This window comes from Siphateles boraxobius, unplaced genomic scaffold (genome assembly GCF_051911475.1).
Source record: "Siphateles boraxobius isolate OS27281-9 unplaced genomic scaffold, OSU_SipBor_1 12, whole genome shotgun sequence".
NCBI lineage: Eukaryota > Metazoa > Chordata > Actinopteri > Cypriniformes > Leuciscidae > Siphateles > Siphateles boraxobius.
In genome coordinates, this window is record NW_027508722.1 from 19,703,268 (window position 1) to 19,728,005 (window position 24,738).

Here is a 24,738-nt window from a genome sequence, read left to right on the forward strand (position 1 = left end):
CAAGACTTATGAGATTCCTTGCTCCACTCCAGCACAGACTTCTGTTGCCAGTCTACTCGAGGGTTGTGACGGATGAGCCAAGGATGTCTAAGGACGACGGGTGCCAGGGGTGAATCCAGGATGTAAAATGACAGAGTCTCAGAGTGGTTACCGGAAGTGATGAGGGTGATGTCTTCGGTGGAAAAGGATATGGTCGGAAGTTCCTGACCGGTAAGTGCGTGAACAGCGATGTTGTGTGTGAGGGGTTTGAGAGGGATCTGAAACTTGAGTGCAAAACTGTAGTCATAAAATTACCCTCAGCCCCGGAATCCAGAAGTGCAAGACAGTTGTGCTGGTGAATTGACCATCTTAGTTTTACCGGGAGGAGCGTGGAGGTAGATTTTAACGTAGATGAGGTCTTCCTGGCGGAGATCCAACCCGATAGTAGCCTCATGTTTACTATCGGGCTGGGCCCTTTTACTGGACAGTTGTATGCATAGTGTCCTGATCCTCCGCAGTAGAGACAAAGGCCCTGGGACCTCCGCCTCTTCCTCTCCTCCCGGGAAAGCCGAGCTCGACCAACCTGCATGGGTTCGTGATCGTAGACAGGGCTGACCACGTCCCTGCCGCTGGATCGGGGACTGTCGCCTCCTCCTGGTATACGGGTGGACGCGGCTCGACGGTCGACCCGTGACAATCGAGCATCCACCCGCAATGCTAGGTCGATCAGTCCCGTCAGGGTGGTAGGAAGATCCAGGGCATAGATTTCCCTCTGGACGTGGTCAGCCAACCCATGCAGGAACATGTTCCATCTGCACTCCGCCGCCAGGGTATGAAACTCAATCGAGTAATCAGAAACTGATCTTTCACCTTGCTTCAATTCCGCAAGCGCTCTAGCTGCTTCTCTCCCGGAGACGGCACGATCGAAGACTTCCTTAAGGGCGACGGAGAGAGATTGGAACGAGTTGCAGCATGAGTCTTGATTCTCCCACACCGCCGTTCCCCAAAGCGCCGCTCTCCCAGTCAGCAAAGTCAGGACAAAAGCCACCTTGGCTTGTTCAGAATTGAATGTACGTGGTTGGAGTGCAAAATGCATCGAGCAACGGGTCAAGAAAGATCTGCAGAGTGATGGTTCACCTGAATAGGCCTCAAGTTTAATGTAGAAATTCGGATAGTACAAGTAGATGGAGAGCAGGTGACGCAGGGACTCAGACGGTCAGAGCTGGTGCAGACAAACAGTGCAGCGGTGACGATGGTGAGACGAACAATCCAGTAGACGAACACGATGAAGACGATGAACCGAAACATCAGGCAGGGAGACAGAACCGGAACCAACAAGACGCATATCCAAACACAACGATCTGACAAGAAAGATGAAACAGCTGTGAGTATATATAGAGAGGTGAAATGGACTGCAGCTGGTGATGATAATGATGATCAGCTGGAGTGGATTTGGTAATGACATACATTCACGCCCACTACACACGTGCATTCACACAACAACATAAACATAAGACTAAAAGGAAGTATAGAATACATCTAACGTGACAGATGGATTACCCCCTTGCATATTTGTCACATGACACAACGCAGCCACAATAATGCATGACAGATGTATCGCTTTTATTTTGTTTTTCCTTTTTTATTGAAAATATTCACAAACTTGCTTACCATGTCATCAACTATCTGATATTCCAATTCTCAAAAATGTGTAAGTGAGTTGTGTTTGGTCGTTTAAAACCTTCATAAATAATCTTGATCTTGATCTATAACGTGAGATGGGCGCCAAAATGTTTTTTTGCGCTGCAGTTCAAAGAGTCCTGTCAGTCATCAGTTTCTCCCGAAATACATGTAAGAAAGTGGCCGGTGAACTTTGAATAGAGTAAACTTTATAGTTACTTCCACTATGTTTGTCTGATATTAATAACACACGTCGGTAAATTATATTTGAATAGATTGTTATTGCTGCTTCCACAGATATCAGTGTGTATTTTACAAACTCCAAATGTATTGTTTTACTAGTGCTTATGTGTATTTAAATGTCTGAAACCTAAAATAAACATTATGAGGTTGTAAACACTGCATAGTTGAGCGCTGAGCTCGTCCGTCTCTGGCTCAGCGCCAACCAACCCGCGAATCTGGCAGTTATGTCACATCACTGAACATTCTAAATCCCATATGTGGGACTGTATCAGAGACAATTTATATAGAGACATGCCACTTCCTCAATCCTCAATACAACTATATAGGGAAAACCCGTAATGCCAAAGGTGGCGGTTGTATGCACATGTCCCACCCCTCCCGCGGGAAAGCCGGAAAACATTTAAGCCTATCGTCTGGTTCCACTGACGCATGCGCACAGTTGAGGTTTGCGACAGCGGAGAGGGGGTGTCGCCATGTCAACGAAACGTATGAATGAAAATGAGCTTATCAATGCATATATAAATTCGCGCCTACGGTCTCTTTGTAGAACTTCAAAAAAATAAACAAAAAAGATGCTGCAGCCACTGAGCAGCCGGCGGGGGTTGGCTGGAGGACGACTCAACCTCCACGGACAGTTTTTAATATATTATCAGACAATAACTACAAGATTTTGCTTTAGTATAATTTTCGGGACAATTAGGAATGGATTCGGGATTCGGGACAACAGCTTAGATTTCGGGACTGTCCTGAATTTTTCGGGACTTCTGGTCACCCTAACTGTACTGCTCAAATGGTTAAACATTTCATTTGTAACCATGAATACAAAAATGAAACTGAGGGGGCACAAATAAGATCTGAGGGGGCAATGCCCCCTTTTGGCACCGGGCCTGGGTTTAATAAAGGTGATTCATGTTTGTGCTGTTTAAAGCTGCAGTCCGTAGTTTTTCCTCTTTGTCGCCATCTCTGTTCGAAATCTGCAATTGCAGTTATTCGCGGAATTATCAACTTTACGTGGGTTGTGCCTCGGCACGGCACAGCGCAGATTAATCAAATGTTTTAAGGAGAATGTGAGGCTGTCAGTCACCGCACCGGTGTGGATACTGTCATTCGGAATCACAGGCCCTGTCCCAATATCCACACTATGCCCTAAGGTAGTGCTGGGCGGTTTGACCAAAACTTTATATCACAGGTTTTTTCAAAATGATGCCGGTTTTCCGGTTTATGGCGGGTTTTTTTCATGCATAATCAGGTGTTCAAAGCATTTTCTAGTGGTTGAGAGAGGAATTACTGCAGTAAATTGACTTAGGATGGTCTATTTTACTTTCATTAGTGAATATTGTAGAATAGAATAGCGCCCAGTAGCCTATAACCTAAAATTGTTATTTCTTAACGTTCTAATAACGTTCTTATAACCAGGAAATAACGTTAATACAATAATGTTTGTATAACGGGAGAATTTAACGTTCTAATGACGTTTGAATGATGTTCTTATAACCAAGCAAGAACATTAATACAACGTTTATAACGGGAGAATTGAACGTTCTTATAACGTTTTGAATAAAGTTCTTATAACCAAGAAATAACGTTAATACAACGTCTAAAAAAGGGGCGTTTTGAATGTTCCTAGAACACTCAAAAATAACGTTTTTATAACTTAACGGGAACGTTACGAAAACGTTCTTATAACCTAAAATTGTTAGCTGGGGAAGAGGAGAGATTCGTGATTGCACTGAACACGTTTTAAGTGCAGGATACTCTGAGCGAGCCCAGAGAAAATAGACCAACGTGAGCAGCGTATATCTGATAGCGCGGCACATTATATTTAGCGCGCGAGCAGAGAGATTCGCGCTCGCGCATTATAATAATGTACTTTCGCGCTACAATAATGCGCTCTCCACATTCGACAGGAATGTAACGCCATTGTTCTGCAGCATCCATCTTCCCTGTAACGTAACACCAGAGAACTGCTGTTTACCCATAGACAGTAAAAGAAAACTGCTGTTTACCCTCGCCTCGCAGCCGCTGCTTAGAAGTGCAACATTGTAAAGGGTCCGTCTGAAACAGTGTCGCGTGGCGCAGCGTAACGTTCGTTCCGAAAGTTGTGTAATTAAATACATCGGTATGGCGGTATATTAAAAATTAATATCATAACAAAAATATACACCGGTTTTCGGTATGAACCGGTATACCGCCCAGCACTACCCTAAGGTCTTCCTCAAAGTGGACACTTGTTGAAAGTGCACTTAGCGGAGTAAGTGCGCAAGGGCCCGAAGCTGTGAAGAGCAGAATTGGGACAGTTTTGCACACGTCATTATCTACGTCACTTCTGTTGTGATGAGGAGAGCAAACATGGATCACAGAACTGAACTATGTGTACAGGGATCAACTCATATCCCTGGGCTAGAGGCATTTCTGTGCCTCGTGAATAGCCACTTTATAAAACTGAAAGTCAGCTCGTCGGACCCTGACAAAAGAAAGTGAAATCATTATATCATAATGTATTATGTTATTTTATGTTATTTATTGCTCATATTCTGATAAAAAACTATTTTCACTTACACTTAAAAAGAAATTTCTTCTCCATTTGTTTGTCCTCTTGCTGAGTTTTGCCGCTGCCGACCAGCACCATAGCAACTGTTTTGCTCCCCCATTGGTTAGCTGTTCGAAACGTCACGACACTACAAGGATTCTGAGGTAATAGCCCATAGCAAAGTGAGGTCTGATGCGCACTTGTGAAAGGGGTGCATTAAGTGCGCTGATGATCACCCCTGGAGAACACCATTAGAGGATCGGGACACCCTACGGTCTTGCACCCCATAGCGAGTACGAGCATTGAGGGGCACCAGAATAAAACATAATATTCAGAATTAAACAGTGTAGCTGACTTACAGATTCAGTTAACATCCACAAATGAATAAGGGTGACGATTCAGGGGAGGTTCAGACCTTGGCTGGAGCAGTTACACAGTGAACTCTGAGAAAACGCTACGCTTGAGAAAACAGTTTGTGAATAGGCTACTACAAATGATGGCCGTGAATAAAATATAGTATTCAGATATTTTTAAACCCAAACCCTCTAATGTCTGAATGTTTACCTTGGGGAGTGGCCACTCAGTGTGCAGTGTGAGAGGGGGAGTGGCCACTCCGTGTGCAGTGTGAGAGGGGGAGTGGCCACTCAGTGTGCAGTGTGACAGGACGAGAGGCCACTCAGTGTGCAGTGTGAGAGGGGGAGTGGCCCCTCCGTGTGAAGTGTGAGAGGGGGAGTGGCCACTCCGTGTGCAGTGTGAGAGGGGGAGTGGCCACTCAGTGTGCAGAAGGGGAGTGGCCACTCCGTGTGCAGTATGAGAGGGGGAGCGGCCACTCAGTGTGCAGTGTGAGAGGGGGAGTGGCCACTCAGTGTGCAGTGTGAGAGGGGGAGTGGCCACTCCGTGTGCAGTGTGAGAGGGGGAGTGGCCACTCAGTGTGCAGTGTGAGAGGGGGAGTGGCCACTCAGTGTGCAGTGTGAGAGGGGGAGTGGCCACTCCGTGTGCAGTGTTAGAGGGGGAGTGGCCACTCAGTGTGCAGTGTGAGAGGGGGAGTGGCCACTCAGTGTGCAGTGTGAGAGGGGGAGTGGCCACTCAGTGTGCAGTGTGAGAGGGGGAGTGGCCACTCAGTGTGCAGTGTGAGAGGGGGAGTGGCCACTCAGTGTGCAGTGTGAGAGGGGGAGTGGCCACTCAGTGTGCAGTGTGAGAAGGGGAGTGGCCACTCAGTGTGCAGTGTGAGAGGGGGAGTGGCCACTCAGTGTGCAGTGTGAGAGGGGGAGTGGCCACTCAGTGTGCAGTGTGAGCCAGCTAGAGCCGCAAAAGCCAATGTGTGCTTCTTTTACTGATATATTTACCAATATCTTTTGCATTTCTAATCCAAACTCGGCACTGCACTTACACGTGCCCGTTGCAAGACACCTGTCAAGTTTGAAATCCATCGGACTAACGGTTCGAGAGATATGCGCATAACAGATATGCCCGTGCAAAATCTGTTTTTGTGTGTTTTTAGTAATTGTTGGTTTGGTATGTTTGAGTTGCTGAATAGCCTAGGCTACTATTACACAGGAGCCTAAACTCTGAGAAAACGATAACGTTAAGCGCAGCAGAATAAAATATAATATTCAGAAGTAAACAGCGTAGCTGACTTACAGATTCAGTTAACATCCACAAATGAATGAGCGTGACGATTCAGGGAGCAGTTACACAGTGAACTCCGAGAAAACGCTACACTTGAGCAAACAGTTTGTGAATAGGCTACTACAAATAATGGCCGTGAATAAAATATAATATTCAGATATTTTTAAACCACAACCCTCTAATGTCAGATTGTTTATTTTTAAATCACAACCTTCTAAACATCATCTAAACATCTTCAATGTGTGCTTCTTTTACCGAGATATAAGAATAACAGACACACAGACAGACGTTTCTGTAATATAATATATTATATAAATTAATATTAATATTATAATAATATTAATATTATTATATTAATATGTTTGCGTGTCTGTGTATAGGCTATTTATATATATATATAAATATATATATATATATATATATATATATATATATACACACTGTATAGTATACGTGTGTGTACTGTATATTTTTTAATCACAATTAATCAATTTGACAGTATGTATGTGCAAAATCAGTTTTTGTGTGTGTTTTTAGATAATCTCTGTAAATCTAAAAAGTCGATTTTTTCCACCTACTGGACAAATGACTTGACTTGACTTTGACTTGAGATCCAATGACTCGAGACTTGACTTGACTTGAACTGTATGACTCGAAAATGACTTCATATACATTTTTATAAAAATCATCGCAATATTGATGATTGATGAACAAAATGAAAGCAACGGAACCATTGACGCCAGTCATCAGATTCTGCGCGATTGCGTGACGCACAGAGCACAGAAAATACATTCACCTCAGTGAGCGCGCTAAATAAAAAAAAAACATCTCCCAGCATCGTTTCTTTTTGGACATAAACACTAGAAATTGACCATATTCATACAAGAAGATTTAACTGGCAAGGGATATCGGACACGACCATCACAACCTCGAACTTCATTCACCACGTCTAAAAGTAAGCTATGGCTTGTTTAACCTGTTTGTTATAGTTAATTTGACTTACGTTAAATCTAGATAGAATAGTGGTTAAAACAGCATGCCTCTTTATACAATATTATCTTTTCAAATATAGCTTAAGGCTGTCGATAGATTCAAAAGATAATTAATGGTGGCATGTTTTGTATAACGTGCATAAATTCACGCAGACATTTGCCACGGTTTCTTTCAAATCATGCTTTAAAGCCATATATGTCGCTATTTCCAATGACGAAAAATTGCATAGAAAACTGTTAATGATGTTTTGTCGTGTTTTATGTTTCTCATGAAGCAGGGTCATATAGGCTATTATCAGGGGGTTGGGGGGCAATGTGAGCAGAATTAATATGCACCCAAAATTCAAGATGTGGAAAAAATGTCCCTAGGCTAGATGAGTTATTACATATGATTTTAAAAAATATTTCCAGAATATTGGCGCGATTGCAAATTTGATAATGATTTTATAGGCTACAACAGTTCAGTAAACAAATAGTGAATATTGTGGTGTGACATTTTAGACGTAATATTGTAAATATTCTCTGTTTTTGCTCAATTTCTCCAATGACAGTAGTTTCAAACAAGCCACAGAAAAAGAGTAAATCCGTGGTTTTTGTGATGACCTGAGGGTTGTTTCATAAAAGCCGCTTAGAAAAGCGGGGATTAAAGTCCAAAACCTGACTTGAATGAGCCGAGCTAAAAATCCGCGCTTAAATTGGTTCCATTACAGCACTAGCGTAGCCAGAAAAGCGTCTCTGGGTGTGCATAAGAAAAATTGGGTGTGCCACATTTATTGTCAAATTAATGTGCAAAAACTCGGACCCGGCTTATCAGTAACTTCACAGAATAGACTGGGCTGATGTGTAAAACTGGCTTGCCACATAAACATAATACTAGGCCTACAGTATATAAAATATAACTCAGGGCTCAACATTAAGGCTTTACATGTGCTTGTCCTTCGAACAAGTAAAACGGCCATTCTCTTGTCCGGGTAAAAATCCAGAAATCGGTTTAAATGTATGCTTCATCTTTCATTTTAAATTCTTAGATCTGATCAATAAATTCAATTGAAATAATAAGACACTATGCTGTTACCAATCAAATTAATTAATTTACACTGAAAAATTACAACTGCATTAAATAATGTTATGAGATTGTTTTAAATATTTTTGGAAAATACAAATATGACATATTGGAAAGAATTATCCTACTTTTAAACACGAAACTAAATCACCAGTAGGGGGGGGGTGTCATGATCCCGGTGTTCTCTTCTGTCTCTGTCTCCCTCTTGTGTTCTTTTTGTTTTCTGTATCCATTCTCACCCGCGCTCCCTTCATACACACACACCTCGCTTAGACACACCCACTTACTATCACGCTCATTCATTCTCCACCAGCTGATTGCCATCAGCCTTTCCATTACTCTTTCTCCATTTCCACCTGTTATCACTTTCTTCCTAATTAGCTTTCCTACTTCTAGTTCTCTTTTCCCCTTCTCTCTGCCAGATTATTGACGATGTTAACGCGTGTTTCAGAGCTTACCTGTTCGCATCTTGTCTTGTCTTGTCCTGTCCTGGTGACGTATGTTTGCAACCTGTGCCCTGCCAGTGCTGGAAATTACTGAAGTCTTTCTCTACCCAGCTTCTCTGTATCTGAGGGCGACAGACGGACCACGAGCCCTGATTTGTGTTTCTGCTGCGGGACGCTGAGTATTATTGTGGGATCACTCCTCAGTTTGATTCGACTACAAGAGACTTTCTGTTCTTCTGATTATCTGCTACGAGAGACTTTCTGTTTTTGCTACTCTACGTAGCTTGCATTATTTTCATTAAAGGAACTGTTGTCTCGCAGATTGCATTTGGGTCCTTTTTCCTGAACGTGTCCGTGACAGAATAATCTGGCCAAAGGATGGACCCAGCAACTGACCATTCCGTTCAGTCTGCGGTGGAATTTCAGGGAGCCATGCTGGGCCGCCAACAGAACGAGCTGACCACTACCCGTCGAGCAGTCGAATCCTTTGCGAGTCAACTGTCGGATCTCTCAGAGCGGATGCACCATCTACGCTCGGAACCTCCTCCGCGCCTCTCTGGTACCCAAGAACCCAGAATTAATAATCCACCCTGCTACTCTGGCGACCCTTCAGAGTGCCGCTCGTTCCTTACTCAATGCGAGGTGGTTTTCACTTTACAGCCACTCACCTACTCGCTGGACCGCACTCGTATCGCCTACGTTGTTTCTCTTCTCACCGGGAGGGCGCGAGAGTGGGGAACGGCGGTCTGGAATGCCGACTCTGATTGCACCAGCTGTTACTCTACATTTAAGGAGGAGATGACTCGAGTGTTTGACCGGTCTTCACATAGTGTCGAGGCTTCTCGTTTGCTCTCATCTCTCCGTCAGGGTAAACGGTCAGTCCCGGACTTTTCAATTGAATTCCGCACGCTCGCTACAACATGTGGATGGAATGAGCCAGCGCTTGTTGCTCGATTTATTGAGAGTCTCAACGCAGACATTAAGGACGAGATTCTGTCCCGGGAGGTGCCGACCCATCTTGACTCTCTTATTGACCAAGCTATCCGCATAGACAGACGTTTCGAGCTTCGGCGCCGAGCACGCGGCATGGAGAGGGCTCTGCTCTCCTCACCTCCCGTTTCTTATACCCCTCCTATTAATCCGGTTCCTGAGCCAATGCAGTTGGGGGGAGTTCGGATCACTGCTGCTGAACGTGAGCGACGCATCTTAAACCGACTTTGCCTTTACTGTGGATCTGCCGGTCACTTCGCTACCACATGCAAAGTAAAAGCCAACGCTCGTCAGTAAGGAGAGGGCTTCTGGCGAGCGCTACTGTTTGTGTCCCTCCGCCAAGTTCACGCACTTCTTTCCCTGCCACTCTCCAATGGTCCGGCTCTTCTGTAACCTGTCAGGCCCTTATCGACTCGGGAGCGGAGGCCAGTTTTTTAGACGAGACTTGGGCTCTTGAACAGGGCATTCCTTTAGTTGATTTCAATGACAGTACTCCTGTTTTTGCCCTTGATGGTAGCGAGCTTGAAAGAGTCAGCCGTACTACCATTCCGGTGAGTCTCACGCTTTCTGGCAATCACAGGGAGACTATTACCTTTTTTATTTTTCACTCGCCCTACACTCCCATTGTTTTGGGCCATCCCTGGCTCGTTGAACACAGTCCACATATTGATTGGGGCAAGGGGTCCATTCTCTCGTGGAGATTGTCTTGTCATGTTAAGTGTTTAGTGTCTGCTGTTCCCCCTGTCTCTTCTGTTTCTGTGTTTCAGGAGGATCCTGGTGATCTGTCGGGGGTTCCGGAGGAGTATCTCGATTTGAGGGCGGTTTTTAGTCGATCACGTGCCGCTTCTCTTCCTCCCCATCGCCCGTACGACTGTTGTATCGACCTCGCCCCTGGCACGACTCCGCCGCGGGGCAGGCTGTATTCATTGTCCGCGCCCGAGCGCGAAGCCATGGAGAAATATCTCTCAGAGTCCCTCGCTGCAGGTACAATTGTTTCGTCGTCCTCTCCCGCGGGCGCAGGTTTCTTTTTTGTAAAGAAGAAAGACGGCTCTTTGCGCCCTTGTATAGATTATCGAGGGCTAAATGACATAACGGTCAAGAACCGCTACCCTCTTCCCCTTATGTCATCAGCTTTCGAGATCCTTCAGGGGGCAAAGATTTTCACTACACTGGATCTGCGGAACGCGTATCATTTGGTGCGTATACGAGAGGGAGATGAATGGAAAACCGCGTTTAACACCCCCCTCGGGCTTTTTGAATATAAGGTTTTACCGTTCGGCCTCGTCAATGCCCCTTCAGTCTTTCAAGCCCTAGTAAATGATGTTTTGAGAGACATGTTGAATGTCTTTGTTTTTGTCTATCTAGATGACATATTAATTTTCTCCCCATCTCTCCAGGTTCACGTTCAACACGTACGTCGTGTACTCCAACGTTTGTTGGAGAATCGCCTTTTTGTTAAGGCCGAGAAATGTACCTTTCATGCCAAGTCGGTCACTTTTTTAGGGTCCGTAATTTCTGCTGACGGAGTCAGCATGGACCTCGCTAAGGTTCAGGCTGTCACCGATTGGCCGGTTCCCGACTCACGAGTCGCTTTACAGCGCTTTTTGGGTTTTGCGAATTTTTATCGGAGGTTTATCCGCAACTTTAGTCAAGTCGCCGCTCCTCTCACCGCTCTCACGTCTGTCAAGTCCCGTTTTGAATGGTCGCACTCAGCCCAGTCCGCTTTCGATTGTTTAAAGACCTTGTTTACGTCTGCTCCTATTCTAGTTACTCCCGATCCCTCCAGACAATTCATCGTGGAGGTCGACGCGTCAGAGGTGGGCGTTGGGGCCATTCTGTCGCAACGGTCATCTTCTGATGATAAGGTTCACCCGTGCGCTTTCTACTCTCACCGTCTTTCTCCTCCCGAGCGAAATTATGACGTCGGTAATCGAGAACTTCTGGCCATTCGTTTAGCCCTGGGGGAGTGGCGTCATTGGCTCGAGGGCTCTCCTGTTCCATTCGTGGTCTGGACCGATCATAAAAACCTTGAGTACATACGGTCTGCTAAACGACTTAACGCTCGCCAAGCTCGTTGGTCCCTGTTTTTTGATCGCTTTGATTTTTCTATTTCGTATCGCCCTGGTTCCAAGAACCTTAAGCCCGACGCTCTCTCGCGTCAGTTCGATTCCCCCGTGGGAACTCCTGTGAGAAAGGAGATTCTTCCTCAAGGCTGCATCGTTGGTTCTTCCATCTGGGGAATCGAACGCTTGGTTAAACGGGCTTTATCTCGGGTCGTCACTCCTCGCCAATGTCCGCGAGACCTACTCTTTGTTCCTGTCCCCACTCGCTTGGCTGTCATGCAATGGGGTCACTCCTCCAAGTTGTTCGCCCATCCTGGAGTTAGGGGAACCATTACTGTCATCCGTCAGAGATTCTGGTGGCCTACCCGCGAGCGCGATATCCGTCGATTTGTGGCCGCCTGTTCTATCTGTGCCCAGACTAAGTCTAGTAATTTGCCACCGGCTGGTCTGCTTAGACCCCTGTCTATTCCATCTCGCCCGTGGTCACATATCGCGCTCGACTTCATTACCGGACTACCGGAGTCCAAAGGCAACACTGTAATCCTCACTGTAGTTGATCGCTTTTCTAAAGCCGCTCACTTCATTCCTCTTCCCAAACTCCCATCCGCTAAGGAGACCGCTCAAGCCGTCGTTAGTCATGTTTTCAAGCTTCACGGACTTCCCTCGGATGTCGTGTCTGATCGCGGACCTCAGTTTGCGTCGTTATTTTGGAAGGAGTTTTGCCGTCAGATCGGTGCGTCACCCAGTCTATCTTCTGGTTTTCACCCACAGACCAACGGTCAGGCCGAACGAACTAATCAGATTGTTGGTCGTATTCTCCGCAGTCTCGCATTTCGTAATCCTTCCTCGTGGGCTGATCAACTTCCGTGGGCCGAATATGCCTATAATTCTTCTCCGTCCTCCGCCACCGGCTTATCTCCGTTTCACGGTTGTCTTGGGTACCAGCCACCTCTGTTTCCTTCTCAGGAGGCGGAGACTAATGTTCCGTCTGTCGCGGCGTTTATTCGGCGTTGTAAAAGAACCTGGAGAGGGGTGAGGTCTGCTCTATGCCATACTCGTTCTCTCACTCGCCGTGCCGCTAATTGTCATCGTATTAAGAGTCCGAGATACATCTGCGGTCAAAGGGTTTGGCTTTCCTCTTGCAATCTTCCTTTACGATTCGCGTCCCGCAAGTTGGCCCCTAAATTTATTGGGCCATATTCTATCTCTAAGATAATCAGTCCTGTCGCGGTTAGACTTAGATTGCCTCCTAACCTCCGGCGCGTCCATCCAGTGTTTCATGTTTCGTGCGTCAAGCCCGTCGTCCGCCCCCCACCTCGCCAGGCTTCCCCTCCTGCTCAGGTGGAGGAAGGTCCTGTATATCGCGTACGTAAGTTACTTGATGTCCGTCCGCGAGGTCGTGGTCACCAGTACCTTGTCGACTGGGAGGGATACGGGCCGGAGGAGAGAAGCTGGATTCCTTCACGGAACGTCTTGGACCGCTCGCTTATCGAGGACTTCTACCGCACTCGTCAGCCTCTACCCTCGGGAGCGCCAGGGGGCGCTCGTTGAGGAGGGGGTACTGTCATGATCCCGGTGTTCTCTTCTGTCTCTGTCTCCCTCTTGTGTTCTTTTTGTTTTCTGTATCCATTCTCACCCGCGCTCCCTTCATACACACACACCTCGCTTAGACACACCCACTTACTATCACGCTCATTCATTCTCCACCAGCTGATTGCCATCAGCCTTTCCATTACTCTTTCTCCATTTCCACCTGTTATCACTTTCTTCCTAATTAGCTTTCCTACTTCTAGTTCTCTTTTTCCCCTTCTCTCTGCCAGATTATTGACGATGTTAACGCGTGTTTCAGAGCTTACCTGTTCGCATCTTGTCTTGTCTTGTCCTGTCCTGGTGACGTATGTTTGCAACCTGTGCCCTGCCAGTGCTGGAAATTACTGAAGTCTTTCTCTACCCAGCTTCTCTGTATCTGAGGGCGACAGACGGACCACGAGCCCTGATTTGTGTTTCTGCTGCGGGACGCTGAGTATTATTGTGGGATCACTCCTCAGTTTGATTCGACTACAAGAGACTTTCTGTTCTTCTGATTATCTGCTACGAGAGACTTTCTGTTTTTGCTACTCTACGTAGCTTGCATTATTTTCATTAAAGGAACTGTTGTCTCGCAGATTGCATTTGGGTCCTTTTTCCTGAACGTGTCCGTGACAGGGGGGGGCAGGTGACCGTCTTAATGAGTGAGTTATTGAGTAATTTATTCAAATGATTCGTTCAAACGGCTGAATCATTAAGGAATGAGGCAGTTGTTTAATGGGTCATTGAATCTTTGACTCAATCGATTCATTCAAAGCGCTGAATCATTCAGTAATGCGGAGATGTGTTCAGGTGAGCTGCGCTGTGGTTCTGCTGTGATCTTTGTTTGGAACTATTTTCGCTGCTCAAATAGAACTAAAACAGTCAATATTGTGTCTAAAATGTAAGTGACTTGATATTAATTACTTGTTAATTGAACTGTCATATGAAATCAGTGTCATATTTTCAATCGTGATGGTATACAGCACTCTTGGTCACTGTGATGTTGCTTAACTGTATCATATCATGTTATAAATATAAAAACTCCACAATTTTTGAATCGCTCTATGTTCATTAAGTTTCTTTGTGTGATCTGCTCTCATTTGTTTCCATTTCCCCTCATGAGGCTGCGCGAGCCTCAACAGCACAACCGTACCAGTCAGCGACTGTTTACGGATTGGTTGGCACTTGGCAGTCCGAATGTCGGCAGATTTTTTTTAACGATAATAATTTAAAAATTAAAATACATTTTAAATGTACAAATATTTTAAGTAAACAACAATAGTCAAAGTTTGGGAAACGTTTTTATTAAAACTTTAAAAAAGAATTCTGCATCTATTTTAGGTGTGCCACCTGCCACTGTGGGTGGCACCGGCACACCCTGGCACACCCGTGGCTACGCCAGTGCATTACAGTAAGTTGAGGATCATTTGATCTTACTAATTTGAGTCAGGTTTAAATAGTCTAGATAATTGCGCGTGCACGCCATTGTTTAAAAGTCCTGAGAAGTCGAGCATGGGTCAATCGATTTACTGTGGGCTACCATGGCAACAATAGGAAAAGATAGAACAGCGATGTTCACAGCAACGGAACAGCGTTTGCTATTGGAAACATATGAAGAATTTAAAGATGTCATTACCAAAAAAAGGCAATACAGCGGCAATAAATAAAGCAAGAGAGAAAGGTTGGCAGGAAATTGCTGATCGTCTCAATAAGTAAGTAGCGGTGTAAACTATTTAAAATACTTTATCAACATTGAATGTGTGTCACAATACATTGCAAAGTTTGTGTGAATAACAGTAACGTTAATCGCTTTCACGCAGCAGCAACTTAAGTGAAGGAAAAAGAACCTGGCAGCAGATGAAAATAAAATATAAAAATATAGTTCAGAATGGTAAGTAAATCTAATTGTATGTTCATATGTAATCAATGCCAGCTTGAAGTTACAACTATTCAGGTTTTTTTTTATTATTATTTTTAATTGCAGCGACCAAAAAGAAGACTGAGGTTGCTGGCACTGGGGGAGGGCCACCACCAGCCAGCTTCATTCCTGCAGAGGAACTGGCTTTGGAAATTAATAAAGAGAGGCCCGTCCTTGAGGGAATAGAGGGGGGGGCATCACCTAAAATCATATCACATAGTATAAGGAGTGAGTATATAAAAGGTGTGTGTGTGTGTGTTTTATTGTCATTATTCCTTCCTGACTAACTGATTTCCTCCTTCCTTAGGCATTGTAAGCCTAAGTACATCATAGCAGTAATGTCATGTAGAGGTACTTGTGCTACTGTAATGGTGCATTTTGGTACAAAAATATATATTTTTTTCTATCAAGATTCTGTATGCTTTATGGATCCACCAGACATCATGTTGCCTGTGAGTATGAGACCTTTTAAATCAGTCATGTAAGCTAATGAGTTTAACTGAGTTTAATCAGTGGTCACAGGGAGAAGGCCCATCAGTTGAGGAGGATAAGGAGACTGTGTCTGTATGTTCAAGGAGGCCTGAGGTACTCACAGGTTCCATGCTATACTGTATTGAATATTAAAAAGTGTACTTGTGTGATAAAATGATCATAATCTGATTTCAGGATGCTGACACTGTTCTAGAGCCCTCTCAGTCTGGGACCACATGTGACAAAGTGAGTATTAAGAAATGAAAACAATGTGAGAAGAGTATTCAATGAAATAACTTAAATCTATGTTGCTACAGAACCCAGAAAACATAAAAGGAGTGTATAAACGCTACGTCCTTATACAAATGGAAGCGATTGATATCGACATCCAGTATAAAAAACTGAAGATGAGGAAGTTGGAGCTGGAAATTCAACAGCTACAGAAAAATGAAAGTAGAACTACCATTTAAAAAAAAAAAAAACATTACCTTTTTGATCACTTCCCACAACATTTATTTGTGTGTTTTCACCCCTAACAGGCAGATTCACTCTGAATAAAGACAAATTACATTAAATACTTTGACTTCTGTGTGTTTGTTCAACTAAGGAGAAAGTTGAGGGGCCAGTGGAAAATTTTAAAGGCTACACATGGTTTAGACCATATTAAGCAAAATAATTATTTGCATATGTGTCTCATATAAGTCTGCCTGTATCGTTTTCTTCCAATACTGCTTCATTGCCCCAGTCTTCCTCTTGAACCATCATTGGTTGCCTCTCTCTCCTCAGACAAGCAATGTTATGGAGCACTACACAAGCAACTACAATGTCACATGCCCTAGGTGGAGTCCCTCTGAGGTGCTTCAGGCACTGAAACCTTGACTTTATCAGCCCAAATGCCATCTCAATACGACCGCTTGTGCGTGCATGGGCAATGTTGTAGCGGTGCTGTGCCTCTGTCTGGGGCTCCTGATAGGGAGTCAAGAGGTAAGGCAGGCATGGGTATCCCTTGTCTCCCAGCAAAACTCCTGAGAATTCTGCTGCATAGACAGAATGAATATATATAGATATATAATGTAGTTTTTTTTTCTTCTTTTTTTTTTAGGACTTTTTGCGATTAAGTGATTACTAGTATACCTCTTGCTAGTTGCTGGTAGAGAGATGAGGCTCCAAAGATTCTGGAGTCATGCACAGAGCCTGGCCATTTGGCCTCTACATTTGTGATGATGCAATCTGCATCACTTATCATCTAAAATAAATTAAACCTGTAGGTCACTACATTTTAATTGCAATGAACTAAACACTGGTGCTCAGCTTAGTACAGAACACTCAGTGCTAGAGCATAGCCTTCAATATCAACTCAGTGGGATCATACCTGTACATTTGTGCTGTGTACTGATTTCCTATTCACAAAGTTCGCTTCATGTGGACCAGACGGACACTTAATACACACATGGGTGCAGTCCAATGCACCGATAACATTTGGGAAACCTAGGAAAATTATTTGTTTGTTTTAAATATGTCCCATGTAAAATCAACAGTCAAGAAATATGTCCATGTTTTATAGATATTTGAACTTCATAGCTATTCCATGAAAGGCATGTTTAATGGTACGAATAGCTTTTTTGCCAGGGAATGTGATGAACACATTGAGTAGTCTTTTTAAAGAAAGGTACACAGTTAGTACAGAGCGGCAAACTGATGCTTTGCTGATATTCTCTGCATCTCCAACTGTGTACAAAAATGTTCCACTGGCAAAAAAGCAAAACGCAATGCTCAGTCTGTGGGACTGTGAGCGCTCTGTTGCGGCGTGTATTATTTGCAATGTATGGGCTTAGTAATCTACAAATATATGCAATCCCATCTCTTGAGAACCCATATCGCTCATACAGGTAGCTGTCATTAAAAGCCAATGGGTCTGACCTGTCTCTGAAAGTTCTCTCTCTTTGAAATGCCCTCCGCAAGACTATAGCCCCCTCATCCACCACCTCATCTATGAAAGGACACGCCATGGTTAAGTTTGGAAACGAGTTCAGCTCCCTATTTATATACTTTTAATTAATTAATTACCAAACTCATTAACCAAACTCACCAATTAAACACACAAGTTTTGAACATTTCTTAGTGTATTTATACCTTATAATTTCTTACATTTATTAGTAAAGTACATTTCCGTCTTTATTTATTTATTTATTTATTTTTATTTATTAATAGTGGTTAAGTAAAATAAAATGACATCGAAATACCAGCAGGTGATTATAAATGGTATGCTCGTTAAGCCTGAACTCAGACTTAGCCTGACAGTTAGCCTGCCCTGGACCAGGTTAATTTGCCAGCATAAGTTGCCGGGGTAACTAAGTTTGAACTTTTTTAAGTTTGATTTATGAAACCGAATCTACCAAAAATAAGCCTGACTAACCGAAATAAGCCTGGCTTATACTCTAATCTTGGTTTATGGAACAACCCTCTGGTTGCTTAGTTCCAGATTGAATCTGCCGCTTTGAACGATTCAGGTGAATGAATGTATCTATGACTCGTACATTAAGACGTTGATTTGGCGCCACCTATTGGCGGTTTTAATTTCATAATTAAAAAAATCGAATTATTTTTGAGCATCTAATTTTTTTTATATTAAAATGATTATATTTGAAATAATTAATCTCATAACATTATTTATGGTGTTGTAATTGCAGTGTTAATGCATGGATAAAAAAATGGTTAGAACATAGTTAGAAACAAATGCCCCTGGAAATCAATTTAAGGGGTCAAATATGGGCTATTAATGGGAAAGTTAATGTCTGGGTGATATTGCATAAAAAAAAATATAAGCAAAGTTAAACATACGGCATTTACTATAAAACCAATATAATTAAATGCATCACACTTGTGAATTTGCCTTCAAATGTTTTATCTTCAACATTTTTCATATAATTGTTATTATAATCATAATAATTCCAAATTTTGATAATCATAAATACATGCTGTAATAAATTATACGAATATTATTAATATTACGATATAAATGTATTAGAAAGGTAATCAATGTAATCAAAAATAAATAAGGTTGAGGCCAATATAAACGTTTTTTCTGTTTGGTATTGTAACTTGACTTGGACTTGACTTGACCCTTAGCAGGACTCGACTTGACTTGCTTGAAGTGAACCATTGACTTGACTTGACTTGACTTGGTTGCGTGTACATGCGACTTAGACTTGCTTGAGACTTGATGGTATAGGACTTGAGACTTACTTGTGACTTGAACATGTGTGACTTACTCCCACCTCTGGTGTCTTCTATCATCATGACATTGCTGTGATTGGCATCAAGGATGTTGGCACTACTCCCATTGTCTACATATGCAACCTCGTCATTACTATTTACAGCAGGAATAGGGATGCCACTTACCACCTCGTTAATACGTGATAATGCTCACAAGTGCCTAGAGCTGGGCGATTTTTTTTACACGAATTAAGATATTTTTGATTAAATCTGAGAGTGTTGAAGATTTTATTATTTAGAAAACAAGTAATTTAGCTATATATTTGGACACAATTATTTCTTCTGTCTGTGACTTTGGATTTCCTCTTTTTTTTTTTGAAAGACCTTGAATGGAATGTTGTTTGCTGCAGAAAATTCTATTCTATTCACATGGTAAAAGACCTTTACCCAAAACTATCTATAAGGTGTGTTAACTTCTTTGGAAGAAGATGTATGTATATAACTCTGAACCAAAATATACTCGGAGCGCGCTGGAAGGCCAGGGGGCCAGTGGGCTGAAGGGCCAGAGCGTTAGAGCGCCGTTCTATGGAACGGGACGGCGTTCGAAAATAAAGTCTAATTATTTCTGGCATCAAAGATCTCTGCGAAGTTATTTTTCGGAAAGATTGAAAACCACAACAAGAGCTGGTTCACTCCTCCATAGGCTTCTAAGGGATTGACACTTGCCAGCGCCGAAAAGTTCTGGGGCTGGCAAGTTTCAATCCCTTAGAAGCCTATGGAGGAGTGATCCAGCTCTCAGATTTAATCAAAATATCTTAATTCGTGTTCCGAAGATGAACGAAGGTCTTAAGTGTTTGGAACAACACAGGGGCGTAGCACAAGATCCCGGACCCTATGTATAGGCAGTCCTGATGGGCCCCTATGTTCCAAATAAAATATATTCCAGACTTTTCAAGGGCCCTCTCTCCCCTTGGGGCCCTGGTAATCAGTACTGGTTTTACCCCCAGTCCGACGCCCCTGGAACAACATGAGGGTGAGTAAATACTGACAGAATTTTCATTTTTGGGTGAACTATCCTTTTAATTTGAGATTTTTTTTATTGGGCTTCTGATTTGGCTGTGAGATTCGCCAATTTTGTGTGCGGAAGATGTGATGGATTCTGATCCGTATAAAGAGTCAAACCATGTAGATGAGTGACTTTTTCACTTCTCCGTGTCACACACTACACCCGTGCACTCACTCACAACCATCATACTACTGGTAAATAGCTCCCTACCCAGCCGAACTGTGTGGATAACTGAGCTGATCTTTTTTCGGAAGTTAGACTCATTTTCACCTTCAGTTTGCACACATGTACCTTCAGACTACCAATCTTTATCTTCAGGGCATGTTCCTTGGCAACAGCTTCAAAGCCTGTTGGCAATGACATTGGTGGCAACAGTGGTGTCAGTGGAATTGAAGGTCCTATACAGAAGCATCATATGAGGTAATATCTGTCTCTGAACCAGTGGGTTGTTGAACCCGGTCGTCAGTGGATGAGCCTGCATTTGACAGGTAAACAAATTTTTTTTTTTGCCTGTAAAAAAAACAACACAAATGTGGAAAATTAACTAAATCACATTACAGCAAAAAAGGTGTTACTTTCACTTAAGACCATAAGACTGCCACTCTAAAATGGATAATGTGTTAGACACTCTAAAAGAAATAGAGCGACTGAGCTTTCACTCTAAAATGGGTCAAATTTGTCTGACATCTCAAAGTATCCCTGTATTTATCCCTATTTTTATTTCCCATCATTGGTGGCTTTCTCCTTAACTCCAAGTACAATGGGGGTGGTGGGTTAGGGGCATTAACCATTGTGGGCGCTGCATCCCATTTCAATCCCGCATTGCTACAAGTTAATAAGAAATATAGGCTAATTATAGGTTTCTAAACATTCTTGATGCGCGCACATCATGGTTGCAAAAAACCCGGAAGAGATGGCCTTTATAACGGCTAGAGAATTACACTGATACAGTATACAAAATAGTTAGATTTAAAAAGATTATAGTTTATATTGATTAAATGCTATTTTCAAAATATTCTCTGCATATTACAACAGCTTGTCACCCAGCGATTAGCACTGTTATTCAACAAAATTGCCGTCAGTGAGTGGGATACATCTTACAGATCTGTTTGCCGAAGCTCATTGTCAATGGTAAGCACCTTGTTAATGGTTAAACGATGAAACGAAATGGCCAAGCATCCAGTGGCCAAAGATATAGCTATAATCACCTGATCGACACGCCAAGTGTATATTGAAGGGGGTGGATTCTGGAATGACCTGCTGCTTCAATGTATATGTAATGAGTGATTATAATCAAGATATTAATCAATATGTTTCCTTCTAAATATCAAATGAGTTGAATGACTTCTCTGTAGATTTTACTTTGTTATAGAAGTTACCAGTGTGATTACTGAAATGTTCTTTTCATTTATTCTTTAATGTCTGTATTTGATATCTGAATGCAGTAACAGCGCTTGCTTATTTAGCCCGGCTTCCAGAAATGAAATATGGACTTCTTTTGTGTTTGAGAAAGGTCTTCAACGTATTAAAACATATACAGTAGGGGTCCTTGAAGCCAATATTTTATGGGACCATTTCTTTGTTAAAGCCTTACTTTCCAGTTAGACTAAAGTGTAGCTCTCCTTGAGAGAGAGAACACATTATCTTGATGTTTTGAGAGGACTGTTGTAAACTTTTTCTTCTTAAGTGTAGGAGACTTAGAAGCGAAGACCAGGAGACGTTGGGGTTGTATCTTTTAAGCAGGATTGTTTATTTGCTGTAGTCTGCTGCATCCAAAATCTTACCCAAGTCTAATCTAAGGGAACTTTACATTGCAGTTTATATACATTTCAAGGGGTGGGATTAATTTCATAGAGGAGGGGACTCTTGAACAAAACATGTAAAGGAAAGTACATGATTCAGCTGGTTACCTGATTTCATCAGGTAACAGTGTAACTCAGAGCCTTGAGATGCTAATCCAATCAGCCTGATTAGATCAACAAAAGGCCCAGCTGACCTTTGAGATGTGACAAGAGGTTAATGTCCAAAACCTTGATTGCCTCAAAAATGGAAAACAGTGTGTGCACTTTCTCAGTTAAAATACTGTTGAACCTAAATTAAAACATTTAAATAAATTTGTAATCCTACAGGACTCTCCTGTTTACAGTTAGAGCCTGGCCAAATCCAACCTTTGAAAAGCTGTGTCTCGGTGTGTGTGTTAGTCTTCTTGGTTACAGGTTAAGGAACCACTGGCATTATTGAAGATTGGCTGACTTGTTGTTCGGGACAGGCTGGTGCCCAGCAACCCAAATCTGCGACCTGGAAGGTCATGACGTGCCTAACTTCAGGGTCCGGGTGTCAGCTGTATAATCGATGTAGATAGGCCTCAGTCTAGCTGTATATGTGTTGAAAATTACTATGTTTATCTATTTCTTAGTCAATCAGAAACTTACACCTGAAGCAAGGACGTAGCTTAGACCTTGGTATAATTGCAGTGATCTTTGTAACTGTAAATGGGGAGGCCTATGAACTCCCGTGTGAGTCTTGAAGCAGACTTTTGCTGATGAAACTGCAAACTATCTTAAGTTAAAACTTTTCTTCAATTTATTATAATTCTGACTCTGGGTCTTCTTTCAAACACACTGTTTTTAGGTCCTTGGGTCCTAAACTGTTACCCCCTAACAATATACCAGGGAGAAGTTAAAAACGTACAAGTCTCTTGATGCGTACAACTTTGTTCTGTGTGGTCATGTCCAAGACCGATGGAATTGTACAAGGCCTGGGTTATCGTAAACAAGACAAACAACTGTATTATTACTGCGAACTACACCTGTATGGCTGGGTATGTAACCAAAATAAGTTTACTATCTGAAATGTTCATTATTTACCCAATCCAGTCAGTGTCAGCAATTTAATCAAACAAAATTGAAAAGCTTATTTGCTGAAATCATATGTATAGCCTTACATTATACCATTTTGTGCAGGTTAGAGGGATGCTGCAGCCATGCAGCTGCACTTATGTTCAAAGTTGAGCTGTGGGTCAGGATGGGAAAGACGGAGAAGTGGTTTACTTCGAGGGACAGGTAGCCTATGTGGATTCACACATCCAAGAGAGAGATGAAACCAGCCAGACTGAGTGAGATGGCTTCAGAAAGGCAAAGAGGAAAAACACCCAAATGCAGCCAGTCAGAGTAAAGCGTACAAAGAACAATGTGAAAGGTAGACACAATCTGAATGTAGATGAGATCAGGTCATGTACATATACCAAGCAGGTATTATATTTTTATAACCTGTCTTTTTTCATTAAGTGCCTTTTTAGTTGCAATAAGTGTACAAATAAAGCTTTTGAGGGTGTATTTACTCAAGGTGTTTACACAGTGGAACACAGAAATGTGTTTTTGTATCAACGTTTCAAGGCTTCGTTTACTTCCATTGCTGCAGAGTAAAACTTGAAGTTGTTAACTCATTACTTTATCCCTGAAAATCACATCTGAGTTTTGCTGATCTAAACTTTGTCTTTACTTTCTTTGATTATTCTGAAGCAATGGAAGTAATTGAAGCCTTGAAAGTTGATGCAAAAACACATTTCTACAGGTGTCCCAATCTTTGAACACCTTGGAACAGCCTGTGTTAATAAAAATGTTGTTTTTAACTTTGGCGGTTTGCTGCTTACTTTTGTACCATTCACTGGACTTGAACTACTTATATTTTAATAAAACTACTAAATGTGGGATGTTCTAAAACTTTTGATTGGTAGTGTCATTAATGTAAAAACATAAGTTATAATCAGTGCCATGTAGGCTAACTATTAATGACAGATGTAACCAGCTTTGATTGCAATTTGTATTACAATAAGTTATCTAACATTTATTTTATTGTGTTTATTGTATAACTGACAGATGAATACATTGCAGAACTAAAAGTACTGGCACCTAACGCAGCTGAGCTCACTAGCATGGACTTCAGTGACACAGATTCCTCATCAGAATCTGACACAGAGACCGGAGACCCTCCAGAGCCAATGGTAGCAATGTATGATGCCAATCTGAGATCCCTCTGCCAAAATTAACTACAAGAGAGGAGTGAAGAGACCTTGGAAAAACTGGGGAAGGAGTGAACTAAAAAGCAGTTTGTAAACCTTGAGCTTACGACAAAAAATAAGGCCCGCCCTCAGAACTGGAAGGATAACTAGCACAAGTCAAGTCAAGTCACCTTTATTTATATAGCGCTTTTTACAATACAAATTGTTTCAAAGCAGCTTTACAGAGATAACAGGAAAGTAAAGTTGTAATAGTATTGTTAAATTCAAAATTAAATGTTAAATGTCCCCAACTAAGCAAGGCAAAAGCCAATGGCGAATAAAGGTGAAAAAAGGCGACAGTGGCAAGGAGCCAAAACTCCATCAGGTGACAGAATGGAGAAAAAAACCGTGGGAGAACCCAGGCTCTTTGTCTAAAAATCTAAATCTGTAATATTGGACATTAACCAATATGGTAACACTATGTGAATCTCTAGCAGTGATGAGACCTTATGGGTCAGTTTCAGCCTGTTTTCCCCTCTCCAAGTTCAGTCTCAGTCCATCCCGGTCTGTAGGTGGTTGGATGTTATTTTATTGTGTCTCATACTTGTATCATTCTCATTATCAGGCTTTCGATTTCTGCAAGAAAGTCTAGGACACCTATGGTGTGATGGTAAATACAATCAAAGTGAATCTATGAAGTCAAGTCGGCGACACAACCCTACATCGTATGCACTGTTAGAACTGAGAGCGCTAATACAAACCTGCTAAAACAGGTAATGCTGACACTCAGAGATGAGAGCTAACAGTCAGTCCAAAACAGTTTAGATGCTTGGTAGATCATAGAGGTTACCAGGTACCAATCAAGTCAAGTGTAAATTACATA

At 42.5% G+C, this 24,738-nt stretch overlaps 1 protein-coding gene and 1 long non-coding RNA gene across 3 annotated transcripts in view; one reads left to right on the plus strand and one right to left on the minus strand.

The window, feature by feature from the left end:
• Window positions 1-20,323, minus strand: part of setdb1b (SET domain bifurcated histone lysine methyltransferase 1b) — a 68,257-nt gene extending 47,934 nt beyond the window's left edge. Inside the window, exon 1 of the mRNA XM_077210619.1 lies at window positions 20,147-20,323. Coding sequence (XP_077066734.1) covers window positions 20,147-20,218 — 72 coding nt within the window. The 5' untranslated portion in view covers window positions 20,219-20,323. The remainder of the gene's footprint in view (window positions 1-20,146) is intronic.
• Window positions 15,250-15,943, plus strand: LOC143713909 (uncharacterized). Of its 2 annotated transcripts, XR_013195326.1 has the most exons (4): window positions 15,250-15,345; window positions 15,616-15,687; window positions 15,769-15,819; window positions 15,891-15,943. It is a non-coding gene; the product is annotated as an uncharacterized LOC143713909 (long non-coding RNA). The 2 variants fall into 2 exon arrangements; XR_013195325.1 differs by lacking the exon at window positions 15,250-15,345 and having other exon boundaries at window positions 15,526-15,687.
• Window positions 20,324-24,738: the final 4,415 nt, after the last annotated feature.